This window comes from Poecilia formosa, unplaced genomic scaffold (assembly GCF_000485575.1).
Source record: "Poecilia formosa unplaced genomic scaffold, Poecilia_formosa-5.1.2 Scaffold72, whole genome shotgun sequence".
NCBI lineage: Eukaryota > Metazoa > Chordata > Actinopteri > Cyprinodontiformes > Poeciliidae > Poecilia > Poecilia formosa.
Genome location: NW_006800011.1, coordinates 1,663,554 through 1,686,904, shown reverse-complemented (window position 1 = coordinate 1,686,904; position 23,351 = coordinate 1,663,554). Strand labels below are relative to the sequence as shown.

The 23,351-nt window shown below is 34.6% G+C and overlaps 3 protein-coding genes across 5 annotated transcripts in view; 2 read left to right on the top strand and 1 right to left on the bottom strand.

Annotated features, from left to right (window-relative positions):
* Window positions 1–1,417, top strand: part of cnksr2a (connector enhancer of kinase suppressor of Ras 2a) — a 79,985-nt gene extending 78,568 nt beyond the window's left edge. Inside the window, exon 24 of the mRNA XM_016673242.1 lies at window positions 689–1,417. Coding sequence (XP_016528728.1) covers window positions 689–736 — 48 coding nt within the window. The 3' untranslated portion in view covers window positions 737–1,417. The remainder of the gene's footprint in view (window positions 1–688) is intronic.
* smpx (small muscle protein X-linked) overlaps window positions 1–9,560 on the bottom strand; it is a 15,015-nt gene extending 5,455 nt beyond the window's left edge. The window contains exons 1-5 of one of the 3 annotated variants that reach the window (XM_016673250.1): window positions 9,468–9,559; window positions 9,270–9,379; window positions 7,993–8,151; window positions 3,894–3,959; window positions 651–737 (exon numbers count right to left, since the gene is read on the bottom strand). In XM_016673250.1, the coding sequence (XP_016528736.1) occupies window positions 651–737; window positions 3,894–3,929 (123 nt within the window). In that variant the 5' untranslated portion in view covers window positions 3,930–3,959; window positions 7,993–8,151; window positions 9,270–9,379; window positions 9,468–9,559. Of the gene's footprint in view, window positions 1–650; window positions 738–3,893; window positions 3,960–7,992; window positions 8,211–9,269; window positions 9,380–9,467 lie in introns of those variants that run through there. The other 2 variants (XM_007555706.2, XM_007555707.2) reach the window with 2 other exon arrangements.
* A 2,227-nt stretch (window positions 9,561–11,787) lies between these two features.
* mbtps2 (membrane-bound transcription factor peptidase, site 2) overlaps window positions 11,788–23,351 on the top strand; it is a 14,654-nt gene continuing 3,090 nt past the window's right edge. Inside the window, exons 1-8 of the mRNA XM_007555705.2 lie at window positions 11,788–12,091; window positions 12,953–13,101; window positions 13,218–13,356; window positions 15,852–15,955; window positions 16,920–17,047; window positions 19,912–20,030; window positions 21,793–21,973; window positions 22,440–22,546. Coding sequence (XP_007555767.1) covers window positions 12,017–12,091; window positions 12,953–13,101; window positions 13,218–13,356; window positions 15,852–15,955; window positions 16,920–17,047; window positions 19,912–20,030; window positions 21,793–21,973; window positions 22,440–22,546 — 1,002 coding nt within the window. The 5' untranslated portion in view covers window positions 11,788–12,016. The remainder of the gene's footprint in view (window positions 12,092–12,952; window positions 13,102–13,217; window positions 13,357–15,851; window positions 15,956–16,919; window positions 17,048–19,911; window positions 20,031–21,792; window positions 21,974–22,439; window positions 22,547–23,351) is intronic.

Sequence of the window (23,351 nt, the reverse complement as noted above, 5' to 3'; positions counted from 1 at the left end):
AGATGTAGAGCTGTGTACTTTTGTACACAGCTCTACATCTTTTATGAGTATTTTTACTACGCTGTACTTTTTACTTTGAGTAATTTTATTATGAAGTATTTCTATCTTGAGCAAAATGTCTGGATTCTCTACCAACTGAATAAGGAACAAACATGTTTTAACCACAAACTCACCAGACACAGACACAGACACACATTTGCTGTTTTTATTAAAGTTTCATAAGTTTTTTTTTTTAACTGACATGGAAACATTTTCTTTTGCCTGATTTTATTTTTTGCTACTTGCATGAATTATTGCCATTTTGATCCTAAAAATACCAATACCAAACATTTCCACTTAAACTGATATTTGAACCACCTGAGAATGTAATTTTTAAATATTAAATGATTAATAATTTGATCAGACGTTTTACCAAATGCTTTGTTACTCTTGCATAATTTCTTGGACAGATACTTTTTACTTTCACTTGAGTAAAAATAGTTTGAAGTAGTGAGTAAAATTTCTTTACAAAAAGGTAGGAGTTAGCCTTTGCCTTCAGTCTGTTTTTTTTATTTATATATATATATAAAGTAATGCTTTGTTTTTGTGTAGTTTTGATGATTCACCAAATCAAAGTGAAACTGAGCCAAGCTTTGTGTCCACAGTCTCACCTCCTCTGTGTCCACTGTCTCCTCTCTCCTCCTGACAGGAAGTCCCGCCCCCGGACGCAGCGCTCCCATCGGGATGTTCAGATTAGCCTGGTGGGGGGAAATGAGACGATGAATGGAGCTCAATGTTTACGCTTGCACTTTCCAGAAAAACCAGTCGTTTTTAATAATGACCACTGCTTCCTGGTTTCAGCGGGCCATAAAAACCGACGTATGTGTTTATGAAAATTAGGCCAGAGAGAGAAGAGAGGAAGCTAATCGAGTTAGCATGTAGCTAACACGGAGTTAGATAGCAGCTAGCTAGCTCCGTGTTAGCCGCTGCCTGTTTCATGTGTTTGTACTGTATTTGTAAATAAGCGCACATTGTACAGCTGTACAAAGCTGGAGTAGTGTTTGTTACTGAAGTATTTTAAAGGTTTTAAGACCGAAACGGACTCTGAAAGGGAAAAGGTAAATTAAAAAATCAGTTCTTGAATCCTGCAGCATGTTTGCTGATGTTTGTATTCCTGTAATGTTGCTTTGGCTGAAACTGTTTGCTGTCTTTATGCGTAAAGTGCGTGTAGCAAAACTAATTCATCTCTACAACCAAAGATTAAAGCAGTATTTCACTACAAAGAAAGCCATTATTACTGAAAAATCCCAACACCTCGATATAAAGTTGTTGTTTTTACCTCCATTTTATGTAAAGAAAAACTGAGTTTTAAAATGAAAGTTTATGCTGTTATGACAAGATTTTCTATAAAGTATTTATTGCATTACATCCACAAACTCCAAAGCCTTTTATGAACATGAAGTAGTTTGTAGCTGTGAAGTTAAGGAAGCAGTTTTCACTTTTTTTCATTCATTCAATAATAAACATGAATAGTTTACGTAACAACTGGAAGAAATAATGAATGAGAATAAAGTTAGCTTTTTAACTCAGACTATTACAAACATAAAAAATACAAAAGACAATTTAACATTTTATTTTTCATTTGTATTTGATTTTTCTCTTTAAATTTAAATCTGTTTTCGATATTTAACTTTTTTCTTTTATAAGTAAAAATCTGAATTTATTTTTAACTCCCTTTCATATAAATTTGGAAATCTGCAACATTTAATAGCTACTACTAAAACCAACCTAACTAATAAGTTTTCTTGTTTAATTTGTCAAACATAAGAAAATACTTACATTTTCTTTTTAATAAAAAAGTCCCGATTTTCTCCTTAAGCACTCTTAAATGTGATTCTAATTTATCTTAATATTTAATTACTTTGAGTTGTGAAATTCCTATTACCATATTACCAAACATCCTCCAAAAAAAGTGTTTTATTCCCCCAAATAACCTTAAATTGCACTGATATTTGCTTAAAATATTGAATATTATCAAACTGTTGTTGAATATTAGCTTAACAGGTGTTTTATGTAACATGATTGTTTATATATAGATTTCAGTTCATGTTTGTTTTGGTGTAAAAAAAAAAAGAAGTACTTGAACATGTTTAAGTAATTTTATTTTCATGTTTTGATATCATGATGTTTTCACGTCTTGTTAGGTTTTAATTTTTAGTCTATATTGATTTTGAAACAAAAAAGTAGTAATGTACGCTATTTAAAATGAACCAAAAATGGCCTAAGACAATCAAGCTAATGCTAGCATTAGCATTAGCTTGATTGTCTTTTATTTCTGGAAGTTTTAAAAAGTTTTTAATTTGTAAGACTCAGATAATTACAAAGTAAAGTAGTTCAGCTTTTCTGCCTTGTTGCTGAAATGTTCTGTTCAATTAGACTTAACCTACGAAGTTCCTCGTGTTAGCATGCTAATGCTAATATTAGCATCTGGGTGCCTTTTACAGATATTTAGATTAATACATGTTCTAATATTAGCTCCTAATGTGACACATTTTGTTTTAGTTGTGTACAAGTGACATTCCGAGTTAAAAAATAAAATATAAACTTTTAACATTTGAAAAATTACATGCATTAATTACGTATAAATTAGTCTAATTAGATTTCAGGTTATTTCTGTGAACTGTTTTGTTCATTTTAGCATTAGTTTTGTTTAATTTACCATTTTTTTCATTCCAGTCAACATGATTTTTTGTTACAAAACAAAAACTTGAAACAAATAGGTTCAAAAACACTGTTTTGATTTTAAAATAATACTTTTCCGTGTTTATTTATGACTAACAATTATTTTATCCACAATCCAATGCCATAATTTAGAGTTTCTTTTTTATATTGACATTTTCTTTTGGAGTGTAATGAGAAATTCATCTATAATACAAACAAAATTAACTTTTATCTTAATTCTTTGCATTTTGTCGCATTACAGACGTCAATGTACCAATCTATTTCTGTTTCTGGAAAATATTTTTGAATAATATAGTCAAAATGGACACTCAAGTCGGAAAAATCAAAAACAGAAATTGCTTGAAACAAAGCTACGTTTGTGAATTTTAACATTAAAATGACATTAAATCCAGCAATGGAAATAAGCAGCTATTTTTATCAACAGATTGGCGATTGTTGCGATTAACTAGACAACATGCTTTGTGTTATTTGGAAAATGTTTAAAATAGAATCTAAAATTTGGTATAAATAATTTTAATATGCAAATCTGCTGACATGGCAGAATCAGAAGGTTTTTCTTTTTTATTTATTTTATATGATGAGATATTTTTAATGTGAAATTGTACTGCTGTTATGAGACAGCCCTGCAAAAACACAAAATATTACCAAGTAAATTTGGTCTAGTTTCTTATTGCACTTAAAATAAGACACAACTAACTTATAAGGACTTTTAGCAAAATATATGAGCTTATTTTAGGTAAATAATTCCTTAAAATTGCAGAAAAAGACGGATTATTTTTTTACTTTTCCCATATTATCTGTGAAATAATCCAGCAATTGAAAAAACAAGCTCCTATATCTTGCTGAAAAGTTCCTCATAAGTTATTTTAAGTTTAGTGGGATATTTGCACTTGAAACTGGACCAAATTACTTGGTAATATTTTGTGTTTTTGCAGCGTGAGCTGTGAATTTCCTGTTGTACCAACGCCTATCCCATGGTTAGACATGAAAACGAGCACAAGAAGCGGATTCAGTGAACAAAACTTCTTTTTTGACATTAAAGCTGCATATGTTTGCCTCGCTCTCAAATTTGCACAAAAAAAGCCTTGATATTGTAAATGCACTGTTTGAACCTTCAGTAATAATAAAAAACTTAATGTGGAAAAGACTCTTTGCAGTAGAAAGTCATTTACCTGCAAGGCCTTCACGTTGGTCACGGGTTTGGACATAATCCTCGCCTCGTCAGTGAGTCCGCTGACCTGCAGGAGGGAAACCCAACACATTCACCAGTGGGTCGGGAAGCTACTGGGCGCACTGGGACAGCGGTTTTTGAGGAACGGGATACCGTTACAGTTGCTTAGCGACTCTTACAAAGAAAACCAGGTACAGGAACTGTTCTCTGAATCTTTCATGAGAAGCAGACAGAAATCCTGTCAAAATAAAAGTGAGCTGGTTTCACCTCTGGGTGCACCTTTGGATTGTAATCAAATAAATTAGTCACACTAATCAATCAATGACGAAAAAAATGTGTGGGGAAATGCACGCAGTGTTATATTATTACTGCATTTAGGATTAAAGTAAATGATTTAAAGCAGAGGACATGCAAACTGTCTGAAACCAGACATTTACATGTAAACAGACTCTTTCTCCACAACCTGACATAAAACCACTTTTCTGTTTCAGATAAGTTACATTTGCCAAAGTTATTAAGATTTTCTAAATGTTGGAACAAAAAGAAATTCTTTTGTGGATGATAAAAAAGGATTGAATTGCAGCCAAAAACTTTTAAAAAAGACAAAAAAATTCAGAGTTCCAAAAGTCTAGAATTGAAACTAATCTCAGAAATTTTCTAGATCTTTTTTTTCAAAAATCAAAAATATGCAAAAAAAAAGCTAAAACTTAGAAACGGACATCTGAAATTTTATGGAGAAAACTTGGAATTTTAGAGTTTCACATTTCAGAAGACTTCCAAAGGTCAAGAATTTGAGCTTTGGTTTTTTTCTAACATTGTTTTTTTATATTAACTTTTGGAGCTCAGAAATTTCCATCTCTATTCTAAAATATATACTGAGATAGATAAAATTTATTAATTTTGTTTTTGTTTTGTTTTGACTTTTGAAGCTCAGAAAATTCTGAGTTTTTTCTAAAAAAAAAAAAAGAAAAAACATTCTGAGATTAATATTTTTTCAAGCAATTTTTTTTTTACTTTTGGAGCCAAGACTTTTCAGATTTCTTCCTATGAAATTTCTGAGAATAATCTTGAAATTTCTGAGGTTTTTTTTGTTTTGTTTTTTTGGTAGAAATTTGCTTCTTTATTTTCTAACTATGATTAACCTCATGTACATTTCCTCAGTATTTGGTCGAATTAATTTTAAACATTTTACTTTTCCTCCCCAAGCTTCTGACAACAGTTTGCTGTAATTCTGGCCCATTCCTCCTGACTGATTTTATTTAATTCGGCATTTATAGACATAAAAATCCTACAGTATATGAATTATTTCAAGAAGCTAGAAACTAAAATTTTCTTTCAAAATACTCTTTTTTTAGCAAAGATAATTGTTGATTCTCTTCACACAGTGAGGAATAAAATAATATATTTTTGTAGAGTGTTTGTAAATACCCATTTTCATGTGTGAGTTTTACTCTAAAGAATATGGAAAAGACTGAAACCATTGTTTTCATATAATTTGCACATGCACCAACATTTGCATCATCATTCTGGACCTCTGATGGCATAAAGGAAAACATTGTTGGATCCATTCATACATTTGCTCTGCATACTTCATCTTGTTCAGCGTTTTGGGAGTTTATCTTTGGAGGCCAAAAAGTCTGAAAAATCACTCAAACAAACAAACAAACACCGTCACTGGACAACCGTTCCTTCTTGTTTTGAACTGATTTTCACTTTTTGCCCTTTTGTTTAACTAATATGAGTTACAGCAACATTTTTATTTTCCTTTTCGTTTCCATAAAGTATTAAGGCAAATATGAAAACTTGTCAAACTTTTGCAGCGGACAAACAAGATTTTTGTGGCAACTGAAGTCCAACCTACATGATGTCAGAAATAATTAAATGAGCAAAGTTTAATGAAAAACACGAAGGAAGTAACAATACAACTTTAGTCAATATTATTTAATTTTAAGAATGCAGAGATAGCTGTTTATTATTTTAACAGTTTATTTATGGGTTCTATATTTCAACATATAAAATAATTTACATAATTATACAGTATGCTGTAATATATAAAGTAATAACTAAAAATATTATGTAAAATAATTTTCTGTATTTATTCTGCCACAACTGATGAGGCTAAATTGAAAAAAATTAAAGTTCCTTTTAAAAGTTGAAAAATTTCTAGAAAAATTTCAGAAATGCTGAAGTTAATCCCAGATTTTTTTTTAAGAAAAGGACTTGAAAATGTCTGAATTTCTGATTTTTTTCTTGCAAATTTTCAACTTTTCTGAACTTCATCTCAAAATTTCTGAGTTTTTTGGCAGTAATTTACTCCTCCTTTAATGGTTTTTCTCCAATATGCTATCATACTTTTCCTGAGTAGTTATGAGTCATTTTTAAGTATTTATTTCCTTCCTAAAACTTCTTTTCATTCTCCTGATCAGTTCTTCCTGCTCCTAGGAGTCTCCTCTGTTTTTATCCAGTCCGTTTGCAGCTATGAGGACCAGAGACATTTCCCTCCTTTGGTTTCCATGGAGCTGTTTGACAACAACACAGGAAAAACTCTGCGCTCTCCCCCCAAAATATCCACAAGCTTGTGGGATGTTACGTGATGAGAAGCAGCTGCTTCCTAATAAAGTCTGTATTTTGCTTTCTGTGCGCAGGTGGAGGAGATTTTATGTCAAACCAGTTGTGCACAAACTGGATCTTTTGCGTTCGTGTTGAGGAATGAGTAGTAGGGTGTGTGCATGTGTGCTATTATTGTACTTCATGAATGTCATGATGTGATTGCAACTGTAACATTTTAATGTTTTAATTACATAATAACATTTTGTTTAAGGAGCATTAAACTTTGAGTTTTTTTTACAAGAAACATACACAATAAGTGTCTACTCACTTGTTCTTAATGAGATTTATGACACTGAGTCATTTTTATACTGCTTTCTGGTCTAACAATAAGAAAAGGAGTTTAGAAAATGTTCCTAAATGGAACCCTGAAAATGGTATTTCAGGGTTCAAAATATCCTGGAAACATGTCAAAAACGCCTCAGACTCAACACAGTCTTGGAAAGTTGAAGAAATAATTAGCATCAGGAGAACTGAATGAAACAATCAGACAAGACTGAATTTTATTAACAATATATTTTTTTAAATAAAGCTAAGAACATTGCTAAGTATTAATAACTAACATGTTTATTAGCATTTTGTAAAAATAAGTGTTGTTTCTGAAGCTAAAATGGCCGCTTTGTTTTATTAAGTTCGAACAAAACGAGAACGCCAAACTTTAGTCAGAAAAATTGGATGTGATCAATATTAATAGATAATACGTCCGGTATAATATTCAATATTCAACATAATATACACTGAACTCCAAATCAAAACGGTACAGCTTTATGGGAAATGTAGCCAGAGGAAAGGTTAGCCAAACTTTCCCAGTTAGCCAAAAGAAATTGTTGGCGGAATTAACCAAGTCACGTGACTCGCTCTTTGGTTGCCTAGCAACGACCCGCTGGGTGAGCGGCAGTTTCAAGCTCCGCCCCATCCAGCAGGTCGTTACCTAGCAACGACCTGCTGAGTAACTGGCGCGGCAGTTTCAGGTTCCCCCACTGTGCCTCCTAACTGATTAAAAACAGTAATAGAAAATTAAACAATGGCGTAAAGTGAAAACTGTGGATAAAACAGGAGAAAACGAAACCAGTTTGCTAGTAATTTGGATATTCAAAACAAACAAAAAAATTTATCGACACTGATAGGAAGCGTTTATATCGTGGTGCGTTTTTCAGCCATATTGTCCAGCTCTACTATAAACAATAGCGGAGTCTACAGGTAGAACCGTTAATACTTAATATAAAGTATTACACAAATCTTACAGATTTTCCGACTAGCCAGAAAGCTTCATTCCTATGAACAAACTGACTTCGACCACCATTTTGCTAGCATTTTGCTTCACAGCTAGCTTACAAAACATCAAATTATTCGATTTAATTTGAATTTACTTCACACTATGATCAAATCAGAGCGAAATAAATATTTCTTTATTACAAATAAGTTTACTCTGACTTGAGTTGTGATCTAAAACTTTTCTAGTGGATGTAAAACATGAAGCAGCTTTAACTCACCGCCTGATGAAGGAACAGCACCGTTTATTACTTGAACCGAGTCCTAAATGTGGTTCCTTTGACTTGTCACCTCTCTACGTGTTTCTCTTTAGCCTCTCCTCTCTGCCGCTGCCTCGTTTGTGGCTGAAGGATTCCTCTCATATCTAGGATTTGTTCTCTCTATAAATAGATGAGTGATACACAGAAGGGACCTGCTTTCTATCCGCTCACACACTCGCTCACTCTCATGAAACGGATCATAACACAACTAAAACTCTGTTTAAAAACTACTTTAGTGGTTTTTCAGGTTGTTGTGAATATGTCATTGACTACTTAGGTTTTACTTTTGATTGTTTTGTTAAAGATTAATATGGATGTAAGGATATCTTACAGGAGACTGTATGCAGTAAACATGGCGTACATAATAATAAATTAATTGAATATGTTTAATTTGAAAAGAATAAAAATTGTGACGAGTAAAAATTAGAAGTGTGACTATGTATAATATTATACATATTTGGATGTTGAGGGATCCAATTGTTTCATTTTCTGTACTCCTTGAACAGGATATGGAAGGTTTTTTAATGAATTATTATTATTATTATTATTATTATTATTATTATTGTTATTATTAAACAAAAATATATATTGATATATCAATATATAGGTAGATATAGACATAAGAAATATGTATATGTAAAATGTAAAAAATAAAACACAATAAGAATATATATATTTTTTTCTTATTTCAATTTTTTCTGACATTTTACTTATTCAATTATTATTATTAAAAAAACAAACATTATCAATTTTCATATTTACATATAGATATAGACTTTGTTAACATATTTAATTTTATTTTTTGTTTGTTTTGTTTTCTTATTTTATTTTTTCTCTGACATTTTACTTGTTTGAAATAAATAAAGATTTTATTTCCTTATACATAGTTTGAACTCGTTTGTTTATTTTTAATCCTGAGTAAAAGAACATATTTGGAATATTTAACTATGGTGATCTGTTGACTTCATAAATAATTGTCAAATGTCAATGAAAAAACAAACTTTTTAAAGAATAAACATAAAAATTATAGTATAAACTAGAAAAGAACAAAGATAATATGCGTATAAACCCCCTCTTTAATCTCAGTAGCTAAAAAGGCAGTGGCCTAATTCTGCTCTGACGCCCATGAGGGGCGAGCAGGATCCACTTGATGTTTTTAAATTTAAAGTTTACGTTGCAGCCACAGGAGGGATCTGGCAGAGTTAAAGGTGTGTGTGATCGTGTGTGTGTTGTCTTACCTCCTGTTGTGCGTAGCTGCTCTGGCCGGCCTCGCGCTCTCTCTGAGCTCCTCTCCAGCTACCTGACCCGTTTCAGCTCGTCCTGATTGGCTCCGGTAGACACGGGACTCCTCCAAGTGTGGAAACCGACCCAGCATCACACAACTTAAATGAGCCTTCAGCCCTCCCTCTCAGTGTGAGTCGATGAATTTCACTTACCTTTGTCAAAACCGATCCACATTCATCACAACAAACCTCCAGGGTCCTTCTGGGTCGGTTCTGCCGGACAGATGGACCTGCTGTGTGTCCAAGTAGTGAAATGAGAAACCCAGCCTGGTTATTTATTCCAACATATGCAAATACAACCCACATGGTGTCCTCACTTGTTGACGAGGAGAGTCTGGTGTTTTAGAGATAAGCATCCTCACCGCAGATAGTTAAACTGCATTTAATGAAGGACGAACTGCAGTTACTGCAACCCTGCGCATTTATTTGCAACCTTCACTGCAAAAACATCAAGTCTTACCAAGTATTTTTGGTCTAGTTTCTAGTGAATATAACTTAGCACACTAGAAATAAGATTAAACTAACTTACAAGTGACTTTTCAGCAATATAGAAGCTTGTTTAAACTTTAAAGGGAATAATTCCTTCAAATTAATAAAAGAAAAGCTGTTAGTTTCACTGGCAGATTATTTCTCCTATAACAAGACATTTTCCCATATTATAAGTGAAATAATCTACCAGTAGAAACAGTACTTTTTTTATCAGTATAAAGGAATTATTGACTTAAAAGTTAAGTTAGGCAAAAAAAACATGAATAAATAATAAAGTAAAATCATTTTTGGCACAAAGTGATTTGAGTCCCAAAGCCCTAAAAGTGGCTTTTCAACCATTTTCTGTTAAACTAATGTTAAGCTGTTAAACTTTCTTTAAATCATATTAAAGCTTGTCACCTGCTAAATTTCCAAATTTTACAACATTCTACAGATAAAATTATGGGCTTAGTTTTTAAACCCTTTACTCATCTTTAAAAGAGGTGATGATAGAAGTAGAGGACTTTGTTTCTGACATATTAGTGCTAGAGGCTAGTTGTTGGTTCAGATTAGCTTAGCATCTGTAGCGAGAAGAGTACACAGGCTGGTTAACTTCCCATTGTAAAATCAGGGATCTAGCTAGTTTAGTTTCTAGCTTAGATTAGCTTAGCCACCTGCAAGTCTGTAGTCACATAATTTTTCAAGCTAATATGAAGTTGCTGTAAAATCAGAGAAATAGCTAGTTGCTAGCTTAGATTACTTTAGCCACCTACAAAAGTGTAATTGCTTAACTTTTCAAACTTATGGGAAGTTTCTATAAAATCAGGAACCTAGGTTAGCTAGCTTAGATTAGTTTAGCACCCTCAAGGCTGTAGTTGCTCAACTTTTCAAGCTAATGTTAAGTTGCTGTAAAATCAGAGCACTTGAAATACTATAGATCAGTCTGAGAATGAAAGTAAGAAGAAAATTAAAAGCTAGCTATATGCTAATGATAATGTGCTAAGAGAGGCTTACTTCAGCTCTGTTTTAATAAGCTGTAAATGCATTTATGATTTTGAAAGTCTCCAAAAGAAGCTACATACTGCAGGCTCTGAGTATTTGGCTGTGAAGTGCTGGGAAGATATGAAGTGACTAAACCAATAGGCGTTTATCCACTTGCAGTTTAATGTTTCACTAGCTTAATGAGTCAGAGTCTGGGCTAGTTTCTTTATAGCGACCGACTTACATCATCACTGTGTTTAATGATATCATATTTATGTCCACAGCTCTATTGATTACTCTGGTCTAAGTTTATTTATTTTAGCATTTAACAGCATAGACAATATAAGACTTGCTGATTTGCTTGAAGTGACCATGCACAACATTCCTTGAACCGTTTCCCATTTTGTCTCATTACAGCCACATAATTTCATGTGTTTTATTGAATTTCACAGTGGAGCATAATTGCTTATGTTAAAATGTAGAAAAGCAATTATTTTTTGACAAATACAAATCCAGAACATGTGGCACTCATTTGTATTCAGTCCTCCTGAGTCAAAAAGTAGATTGTAGAATTAAGACATCAAAACAAAATAATTTGAGTGTTTCCAGCATTTGTACTTTTCAATTAAACATGTTTAAGAATGCATATATGGGATGTTTATATCTTATTCTTTTCTATCCTAACCTTGATTTTATCTTCTCCAAAACTTCCTCTCTGACACAGAAATTGCTGATTAAAATGTGACATGTTGACAAGCTTAAAAAGTAGGAATAGTAGAATTTCTACATTTTCTCTAAACCATAAAGTCACTTCTGCCTATATGAAAATGTAGTGTGAACTAACATTAAAGTATTCAGATTGTTTTTTTTTTTTTAATAAAATTTAAATTTTGACATTTTTAAAACGTTTTTATCTCGCATTTTTTTGTGTACTTTTTTTAAAAATTAAAACCCAGCACTTTCTATTTCAATCTAAAATCTTCAGGAAATATATTCAACACTAGGTGGCAGTAGTGCGCTCTATGTTTACCACAGAGGAAGCAGAAGAAGAGCAACCAGCCGGTGACTTGTGTCTCATTTCCGCTGTAAACAAACCCACTATCACCTGTTTGAACGTTTTACAGAAACATGCCGGCTTTTCTTCGCGGTTTTCGAGCCGCCTAATCGCGGCCTTGCTGTGCGCAAACGGAGCGATGGAGAGGCCGCAGTTCGGTTGGACAGTTCCGCGGAGAGTCCTCTGACAGAGCCGCACCATGATCCCGGTGTCCCTGCTGGTGTTCGTGATGGCAGGCTGGTGTGCTGTCTACCTAGCCGACACACTTCTCAGGGTAAGATTTTAACCTCATTTGTACTTAACTGAGCTAGCTCTCAGGAAATCAATGTTACAGATTATTCTTTTGGGTGAAAAACGAAGCTCGGTCGTCATAGGCAGCCCCATTTAGCTGTTAGCATCCGTAGAAAAGGGCTATTTCACCACCGTTAGGGAGTCTTAACTACTATTGATCTGCCTCCGTTAAACATTAAACGTATTTAGGTCAGTCCTACACCAAATTGTATCATAATATCCAACAGTTAATGTAGATATCCAACATTAATGTAAATTCATAAATTAAACTCTTTTGGGTGGGATGGCTAATGCTGGCTAATGTTAGTGTGAACATAACTGGCCTGGTCATTGTTTTCCAACACTATTCCGCTTGATTCAAATCTCGCTTCACAGTTCGGTCTGGGCTTTCTCCCATTCACTTGGAATTAACAGAATTTCGACTGAACCAATCAGCGAACAGAATGAGAAGTCGTGAAGGCTGACGTCGACTTTCTGCGCTGTTTTAGAGTTGAAGTTTGCCCGTAGTTTTAGTTGTAGCAGCGAGGGAGTGTGTTGGTCACATTTCCAAATATTGAATTAACATTAACAGCCATCTTGTTCAGCTCTTTCCTTCTCTCTTTGATGTGGACGATAATTGTTTATAGAACAGGTGATTTCCGGAAAGCTATATAACATCGAACTGGCGCATTACATTCACAGTAAATACATTGAGTAAAATTTAAAACCTCAGCACAATAGCAGAGGCTCCAGATGAGATCCTACATGTATACATACAAATGTTATTGTGAAAGTCTAATATTTGGAGTTGGTGTACTTGACCATCCGTTTTAAAAACGTGGTTTTATTTCCTCCTTTCCTGCAGTCATCTGCCACGCACCGGATCAACTATGAGTCGTGGCTGGCCAGCCGAGGGTTGATGTTGTCTCCTTTTCATGTGAGATGGCAGACCACCATGTTTAACCGACTGTTTGCTTACTGTGCCCGCATCAACCCCCGAGCCCTCTACCTTTGGTGAGGATACACACGTAATTACTTAAATTAATAAAAGTTAAAAAGATAACCCGTCACCGAGTTCCTAAATGTTGGTTGATTGACCTTTGAACTCACTGGTGTGGTGTGTGTGTCAGGTTTAGCAGTGGTCTAGTGTTTGGTGTGGCCGCCATGTTGGGATCGGTGGTGCTGCTGGTGAAGACGCTGCAGCAGACCTACGCCCAGATGACCACAGACAACCCGCGGATCGGTGGGCAGCAGACTCTGCAGGTGGTGGTACGTCTGTTTAGGAGTTGGTAGTTAAATTCCATCCACATTGAGTAAGGCATGTATGAATACTTGACAGTATGTAGAAGTATGATATGTTTGGGGTAATTGTCAGTAATATGCTAATGCTAATATTGACTTAGTTTAAGTTAAGGATGCTGTTCATCCTTTCACCAATCTATTCATTCAGTCATCTATCTGTCGATACGTCCATCCATTAATCTCTCAATTGGTTCATCCGTCTGTCAACTCGTCTGTCCGTGCGTGCATTCGATCTTCTGTCTATTGGTCTATCCATCCATCTATTCATCCATTTGTCCGTCCGTCCATCCATCCGTCCATCTGTCCATGATCTATTGGTCCATCCATCCATCCATTTTCTATTGGTCCATCCATCCATCCATCCATCCATCCATCCATCCATCCATTCATCCATCCATCCATCCATCCATCCACCCATTCATTCATTCATTCATTCATTCGTCTGTCTACTGGCCCATCTGTCTGTCCATCTTTTGGGCCATCCGTCAGTCCATCCATTCATTCAATCAATCTTCTGTTCTTTTCTTTTCCTGTCTGGTTTTAACTGATTTTATTTTTCATTTCTGGCCTCTATTGAACAAATTTTCATCCATTCAAATTAAACTTTTGTATTTATAATCTAAAAATCACATAAAAAAAGCTACTGAAAACATGAATGTGTAGAAATCCTGACCTGTGTGTCGTCTGCTACCAGAAGCTCATTTCCTGCTTCTCTCTCCTTTTTTCTGTTTTAATCATTCATGATGTCTAATAGGCGTTTACTAATGTGAGCAGCAGCTCCCTTCAGACCTGTGGCTGTGATTCATGGGAAGCTATTAGCAGAATCTTAATAAGAGAAAATCCATCTTGGAGGAAACTCTTGGCTCAGGCAGCAGGATAATAGAAAGCAGAGCTCACAGTGAAACTCCTTCAACAGAAAATATCAAGAAGTGACAGCAGATATGCCTGTCATATCTCCTGTGAGATATGAAAAACCAGTTACATTTTACTACCCAAAATGTAACTAGTTTTGGGTAGTAACTAGTTACAAAATGTACTTTTACTATGCTGTACTTTTTACTTTTACTTGAGTAATTTTATTATTTATTATTACTCACTGAATGAAAAACAAACATGTTGTAACCAAAAATTCACCAAACACACACCTGCAATTCTTTGTCAGTTTCATAAGTTCTGTATTTTTTTAAAAAGGAAAAACTTTTCTTTTGTCTGATTTTTTTTGTGTCATTTTCATCCTTATAATACAAATATTTTAACATAACTTTATGCTATAGTCTGTCTGATTGTCATTTTTAAACATTAAATGATTGATGTTTTGATCAGTTACTCAATACTTGAGTATACATTTTACCAAATACTTTTTTACTGTTGCTTGAGTAAAATTTTCGAGAACTCTGCCCACCTCAGCTTGACAGTTGCTATGGAGTTGCTATGACAACAATAAACAGGCCACACGCTTGGAACTAGCTCTATCGAACTTCTAACTTCTTGCATCTACGTCACTTAATCATTCGAGACGCCATGATGGACGTACAAAGTGAGGGACGGGAGTATTGAACAGAGCCACTGAAATTGTTTTCCAAAGTTGTTTTTGCCCGTTTATTCATGGTTTCTACTTGTCCGGTTTAGACCGTCGTGAGACAGGTTAGTTTTACCCTGCTGACAATGTAGGGTTGGGGCAAACGGACGGCGGTGTTTAAAATAGTTGGAAACAGCTAGCTTAGATACCGACACGTACCTCCTCCCTCCTGATGTGTTGATCAAATTAACGACTTTGCCTGAATTCACACCACATGATTTATATCACTATGTCATAAACGGCGTTTCTCTTTAAACCAGAGCAGCATTAAACAAGTACAAAAGAGGAGATGCTAACCAGCTGTTTCCATACATGCTAGGCTACATGACGGTGCGGCACTGTCTCCATGGTTACGAACCGTCAGACTGGTACCTTCTCCATTATGTTATATTTGATATCTTTAATGATACAGACGTTATATGAACGTTAGTCTTCTTACCTTGTAAAAAGAAAACTATATCTTTTTTACAGTCATTATTATTGACGGCCGCTGTTTCTTTCCTCAGTAAAAGTTATAAAATAAAATGACAAATTTGGTTTCTATCCTTGTCTGTTTATGCAGCCGACCGCGCAGCGTCTTATTACCATTTTTAAAGGGAAATCAACTAAATAGAAGCGATTTTCGGCTACCGGCTACCTGTTTTGGTTGTTTTGACGTCAGTCATGGCGGAGCGGGCAGGTTTCTGAAGAGCGTGACGTCACGTGCTGGGTCAACATTACTGTTATGATTCGATTAATTTTGGTGTGCTCTACCCACCTCTGTAAATGGTTGGGCAGAAAACAAAGGGAACATATTTAAATAACTTTTATCCGCGGATGAAGCTGCTGATTCTCCAGAGGGTTTCCTGATTTTCTGTGCCTTTGCTTCCCGGTTTGTTTTCAGGTCCCGGGTGTGAACCTGCCCACCAGTCAGCTGGCCTACTTCTTCATCGCTCTGCTGCTCAGCGGCGTCATCCATGAGCTGGGTCACGCTGTGGCCGCGCTGAGGTAGGAAACACCAGCACCGTTACCACGGCAACCAGCAGGAAGTGCTCTCTGTTGAAACTTCATGTTTCTTATAAATGTACTGTAAAAATTTTTATTCTCACTGCTTTTTTCCCATATTCATTCTCTTCATTATTATACTTTTTACTTTTAGTTATTTATTTTATTAATATTGGTGCCTTGCAGCAAAATTTCTTTCAATGTTTACATTTTTAAACGTACAATTCTGTTTTTAGTTTCTTTAGTTAAGCTGAGTATTTTTTTATTTAAGATCTGGAAATGGTTAAAATGGGTCTAAATGCTAAATTTAGACATATTTTGACAAACGAGTTCAATAATTTCCATTTTCATAATTTATAGCTTTTCTCTTTTCTCTCTTTCTACCAAAAATTGGATGATTAAAGTCCTCAGTCTGTTTCTTTGGTCTCAACTATTACTTTTTTTTAAAAGGACAATTTTGTTTACAAACTTCAGTTTTAATTCTATTTGTTGTTTATGGTGTTTTCTTTATTTATTTTGGATATTTAAAATGTTTTACAATTCTGGTGTTAAATGTCCATAAGAATTTAAAGTTTATGGATCTTTGGTGTTCTTGCATTATTATGTCATTACCATTATATTACTTGAAAAACCAACAATATTATAATTTATTGTGATAACTTCTGGGCTAATTTATCAACCAGCAAAGTATGCTATCATGACAGGCTTGAGCTTTTATTGCCATCTGCAGTCATAGTTTATTATCAATATTCTCAAAGCATCGTCATTCAATAAATTTTAATTTTTACAAAAATGTACAGTGAGAAGATGAGACTGGAGAAGATTCAGGGCGCTGGATTCGTTCAAATCTGTTTCTCTTCAAACATTTTAATGATCTAGTTTTTCATATTTTGTCCACAGTGAAGGTTCTTTGATTGTTTTTTTATTAATGCTGTGATTAGACGTGTCTTAATGTTTCGTCCTGCAGGGAGTCTGTGAGAGTGAACGGCTTCGGGATGTTTGTCTTCGTCGTTTATCCTGGGGCCTTTGTGGATCTCTTCACCACGCACCTCAACCTCATCTCTCCTGCTCAGCAGCTCAGAATATTCTGTGCAGGTCAGACTTCAAACTTTTATGCTTAATATGCAATCATCTATTTTTTTATTCCTGTTTAATTTTTTTTTTACTTTAATTGTATTTATTAATTATTTTGTTATGAAAATAAAAATAACCAAATTTAACTAAATTAAGAAGTATTTTTATCTTTTATTTTTATTATTCCTATTTAATATTATTGATTATTTTGTTTAAGTTAATGGTACAATTTTTTGGTAATAAAATAAAAATAACCTAGTTTAATTAAATTTATTTAAAATTTTTGTTTTATTTGTATTTTAATTTTATTTAATTACATACAGATGTAATTAAATACAATTAATATAATAAAATACATAAAATTTTATTTAGCTAAATTTTTAATACATTCAAAATGTTTTAAAAATGTACATTAAATATTTAATGCACCTAATGTGCATGAAATAGTTGATGTATTTAATGTGTCTTTAATAATTTCAATACTATTTCATGAATTTAATTACATTTTTCTTTTTTAAAGTAAAAATAAAAAATCATCCAATTTAACTAAATAAAATATGTATTTATTTAGTTTTCTACTTTTTAATTTTATTTATTTATTTATTTTAATTAGATTTTTTTGGCCTAAAAAGTAAAATTAATGTTATTAATTTATATTTAGTCTCCTATTTTTAAATTTAACATTTATTTACTTTTAGTTGCATTTTTAAAATGTTTTTATTTAATAAAAATGCTTAATTTAACAAAATGTAAACATTTTTTTTATTTAATTTATTTTTTTAAATAATTTTATTTTAATCCTCTTACTCTCTCCTTCCCTCATCTCATTCATTTTCTAGAAGCGCCCCCCTCTGGTCACAACCCTTTACTGCAGCCCTCTTCTTGTTTGCCAGCTAATGTAATCACATCTATTAATCACAGTTATTAGAAGCACTTTGTTTTGACTTCGAAGGTCAACCAGATTATTACAGAGCAGCAGACAGATGCATCACATATACTATTTTCAGTTTCAATTAGTTTAATAGCAGCTTGATAAATCGATTGGCAAAGGAAAGCCGTTAGTCATGCATGAATGTGATTTCTGCCACAGATGACAGGCGAGTCTGCAGCTAAAATCATGTTTAATCTGCAAATTGATCCAAGTATTTTACTAAATGTTCCAGATTTTAGCAGAAGAGCTGCAGCTGTTAATTATAAAAATTACTACAATACTAAAAATTAAAACCTCTAAACCCTTTAGATTAAATATTTATGTTTTATCATATTTCAGCCACAAACCTGATTGTATTTCAGAGGGATTTTTTATGATGGCACAACACCAAGTAGCTCATAATTGGGGAGGAAAATTATATTTTTCAAAGAATTTGAAAACTGGGACGAATTAAATGTCCCAGTTAAAGCCCAGATAGAGTTTTAAGTGAGCAAACTAGAAAACTGATGTCCATGGATGCTCTTCATCCTGGATGGATGAAAAAGAATATAGTATAGAACAAAAGATACATAATAAGAGTAGATGTTGTGATAATCAATAAATCAATTAATCACATGATAGATTATTTTATTTGTTGTTTCTGTTGCTTTCTTTATTTATTTTAGATTTTTAAAATGTCTTCCAGTTCCAGTTATTGACCTTTTAGAATTTGTCATTGCTTTATTAACATTATATCACTTAAAAATGGTCTCAAAACAACAATGACATTTATCACAATAACTTTGGGGACAATTTATCCTCCATTAAAATTTGTCATTGTGAAAGGCCTAAATAAGAGGGAAAACAACAAAAATAAATAGATATTTTGAATAAATTGTCGTGTTAAACAGAACACAGATGGTATGTTTAAGTGTTTATCAATACTCCTGAATATTGTTTTACTTTTTTTAGTTCTGTGAAAGTTGCTGAGTTGTTTTTCTGCAGTTACTTCCTGCGCCACCAGAGGGCAGTAAAGAGCCGCTCTGGCTGTTTATCTCCGCCTGACCAACAAGTTGGTTTTCTGAGTAGAAAATGAGAGAGAGCAGAGCGAGGCGTGCGGTGTGTGATGTGAGGCGGATGCTGTTCCCTTCAGGGGAGCGGTGACATAACGGCGCGATGCGTTTGTTTGTTTCTCCATGTGAGATCGACCTTTACATCAGATACATTATTTACTCCTGTTGACAAACTTTAACAGCTTGTTTACTCTGCGTTACATCAGACTGCCCACACACGTAGGTGTGATTAACTCTGTTTTTTCCTTCTATGTGAAGATGAAGAACTTGATTGTAGCTCACATTTTTTTTCTGGTATGAGAGAAATTTCCTTTTCTTTAAAAATGTCCGTAGAGGCTGAGAAGTTGGGCCTGAACTCATCAGACCATGAGACGTTTTCTCCTGTGGTTTCAAAGCTTCTTGCATAATTAAGATGGTATAGATGGCTATTTATAGCGAGCAGCGGTTTCTCTTCGGTCACAACATACAGGAGAGAGTTACAGCAGAGGATTCAGCCTAAAGTCACTTCAGTTCATGCATTAAACTTGAACTGAGAGCTTTGGAGAGTCTGATTTAACTTTATAGATTTATTATGAAGCTCTTTTTAGGCTGTTTTTTAATTTCTCATTTAACCAAATGAAAATTTTAGAGTGTTTGTCTTTATGTTTCTTTAAATGTATGAATCAGTGTAAGAAATGTGATTTAAAAAAAGAATTTTATGTTATTTGGTTACTTTTAATGAGACAAAACTGATCATTTATGAATAGATATACATAAATTGACAAATCTTCCATTTATCTACTCCGATCATCAATTAAGATTCATTTAATGGATCAAATCCAAGAACTTCCACCAGTTAATATCTATATAATCTGACAGGATTTTATACATATTGAAGGGTTTTTCCTATAATCTTTCCCCAGGAGTTTGGCATAACTTTGTTTTGTGCGTGGTGGCGCTGGCCCTCCTCTTCCTGCTCCCGGTCCTCCTGTTTCCGGTCTACGCCACCGGGGTCGGCGCTATGGTTACCGAGGTCGTCCAGGTGAGTCCTGCAGGTTTCCCTCTACCTCTCCCTTTGGTTCAGATTTGCTTTTACAGCCCGCATTTAAACATTTTACCCAACTCTGTCCAAAAAGGCCGCACATGTAACCCTTCTATGTTCGTCTCAGGTCCAATATGGCCGACTTCACAACATTCAGGTTCTCTGGATTTATTCCAACAAATGAGGGAATCAAGTTGGTGGTTAGAATCATTCCAGCAGCTTCTGACTCTATTAAAAAAAATACAATAAATAACCCTAAACAAACTAAAAAAGCAATATCTACCAATGAACAGTTGGCTGCTGTTAAGAGTAGTAAGAGGTGCGATGCGTTCACATCAAAGGCGTTTTAAGTGTCAGCCTCGTCTGATTTGCATCCACAGTCTACGGGGAGCCGTTGAGGGGTAAAAATCCTGACTTGCTGATTTTTTTTGTGCAAAATATAGTGAAAAAGTCACCAAGTTGGGGTGACAGTTGTAAGCCCAGGGGCCTTTTTCTTTCTGAACATGTTGTACGCGGGTCATGGAAAATTATACTGAAGGTCATGGAGAGTCATGGAAAAGTCATGGGATTTTTTTTCTCAGTGTGTCTCTGTGCAAAATAGTTTGTTTTGATTGATTTAGCAGGAACAAAGTCTAGATGCCACTGACTTTAGGAGAGTGGATTTTATTTAATGATATTGATATTTACTGCTTTTTTCGTAGTCAATAGTTTTAACTGTGTGATTGTCAGCACACTCTGTAAAAGCCTAGACTTTTATCTCCAGGAGTTTTATCCAAGTTAGATAAAGGTTGGAGAAGAAGAAAACATTAGAAATTGTTTTTGAAGAGGTTTGCAGTGTAAAAGTTTTCATACCTCACTTCATTTTTCAGTTTGTTCCATTGAAACCACAAGTTTAAATGTATTTTATTCAGATTTTATTTGAACTATCACAGGAAAATTATTTGTAGCTGTAAAGTGTGAATTTAAAAATAAATAAATAAATAAAATTGGTATTCAGAAACTTTTCAGGAAGATATAGGATCTTGTTTAAAGTCAGTAATTCCTTAGTATTAATGAAAAAGTACCAGTTCTATTGGCAGATTATTTCACTTATAATATGGGAAAAATGTATTGTTGTAAGTAAAATAATCTCCCAGTGGATCTATTACTTTTTAAAAAAATCAATTTTAAGGAATTATTGACTTAAAATAAGATCCTGTATCTTGCTACAAAGTTATTTGTAAATTGGTTTTGCAGTATTTCAAGTTTTGTAAGATATTTTCATTAGAAACTAAACAACAAATACTTTATAAGATTATTTTGCAGTCCAGAGCAGCATTCTTCAGTCAGAGGCGTCTTCAGATTAGTTGCACGACTGACTGCTACTGGAGCCGGTTTCCCCACAGAGTCTCTTAACATTTCGTTTCCTTTCAGGATAAATAAAGTGCTTAAAAGTGTTTAGTCAATCAATGTTACTCTGTTAATATTTAAATTTAACGATAAACACAAGGTTTTATATTGCTCTTCCTTCAGCTTTTCGTTTAGACGTGTTTTTCCTCGTTATGTAAACAGATTTACAAAAAAAAAAGAAACTTCCTTCTCCAGATGTTAGCTGCTGCTGCTGTTTGTTTTTTCTTGTTCTGGCAGGAAATCAGGAAGCCGTTGAATCTGCAGCTCTGATCTGACATGTTGTTGCTGTTTTAGGACGGAGTCCAGCACCGACATCATGCGATGTTTCTTTAATTCCCATCTGAACCAGGTTTGTGCTGTGTTTGTTCCCAAGGGTTCTGCGGCGGACGGGCCGCGGGGTCTGTCGGTCGGGGACCTGGTGACGCGGCTGGAGGACTGTCCCGTCCGGGGGGTGGAGGACTGGGCCGGCTGCCTGTCCCAGCTGTCCCGCGCCCCGCAGACCGGGTACTGCGTCCCGGTGGCCGGCCTGCAGCCCAGCTGGGCTCACGGCAGACGTGAGTGACCCCAGAAATACAACAGGATGTCCTTGAACGCATCGCTACAACCGTTAGCTTCTCTGGGTTTTATTGGGAGATTTTCACCGTTCAGTCGGTGTTCTAGTTCTTCTTCTCCTGATAAAATAAAGATTTTTGATTAGAAGAAGAAGAGAACGCAAGATTTGGAGAGTTACTTCTCCATTCAGAACAGATCCATCCATCTGCCCATCCAACCAACCATCCATCAATCCATCTGTCTATGAAACCAACCATCCATCCATCCAACCATCCATGTGTCCATGTCAATTCTGAAAGTAAAAATTATAATCATTGCCTCAGAGGTCAGGCCATATTTTAAAGTCGTTGGAGAAAATGGACCCACCGGTCTTTATTGATGTCGTTGTTTTAAAACGATGAGATATCAATGCAGCTTCTGAACCAGAAGACTTGTCAACAAAAAGTCACGTTTCTTCTTCTGTGGTAGCTTTCAAGCGTCTGGACGGGACGATGGACTGCTGCAGCAACAACAGCCTGACAGACCTCTGCTTCTCCTACATCAAACCACAGGGCAGGAACAGCAGGGAGAGAGAGGTGACACACACACACACACACACACACATTGACGCAGAGTCAGCCTCTTCTGACTAATTCTCCATGTGAGCTGCATCATCTAGATTGCTTCCTGAATCCAGTTCTCTGTCTGGAATAAAATGGTCTTATTTTCCTCTGCTGCGTAAATAAAGCGGGTTTAGTCAGAGTTCTTCCTTCATCAGAACCAAACGTCTCTGTTCTTCGTACTTTGATGTCTTAGCTTTGCTTTTGTTTTCTTGTCACCATATTGTCAATGTTAGGCATCAAGTTCAGCTTTATGCACCAAAAGAGTGAAAAAAATACAGATTAAAAACAATATATAGTATTTATAGACAACAAATGTGATAAATCAATACAACCCAAGAGACTCGTGTTGCGTTGGTTCACATCCCATTGAATTACGTTAAAGTCTGTTGTAAAAAGACAAAATGAGGAAAATGTTTGAGGTTTGAGTACTTTTTTGGGCTTCTACTTGTTTTCACCTGGGATTTTAGCAGAAACTTTTTTTTTTCTGGTTGAATGAGATTCACAACTACGGGAGAATATTGGGGACAAAAAAGAAATTTAGACATTTGTTCTCAGGACTTTTTCCTATAATTTTGATTTTTTTATGATTCTAACTTTTTTTCATAAATCTAACTTTTTCTTTCTTATTTCTTGTAGTTAAACATTTTTTACTTATAATTTTGACCTTTTTCTTAGATTTATTATTTCTTTAACAATTCAGGTTTTATAAAAAATTCCCCTCTCGCCCGCTGTGGGTGGTCTCTTTTCATCCTCTGAGCTCGGGTCCTCTACCAGAGGC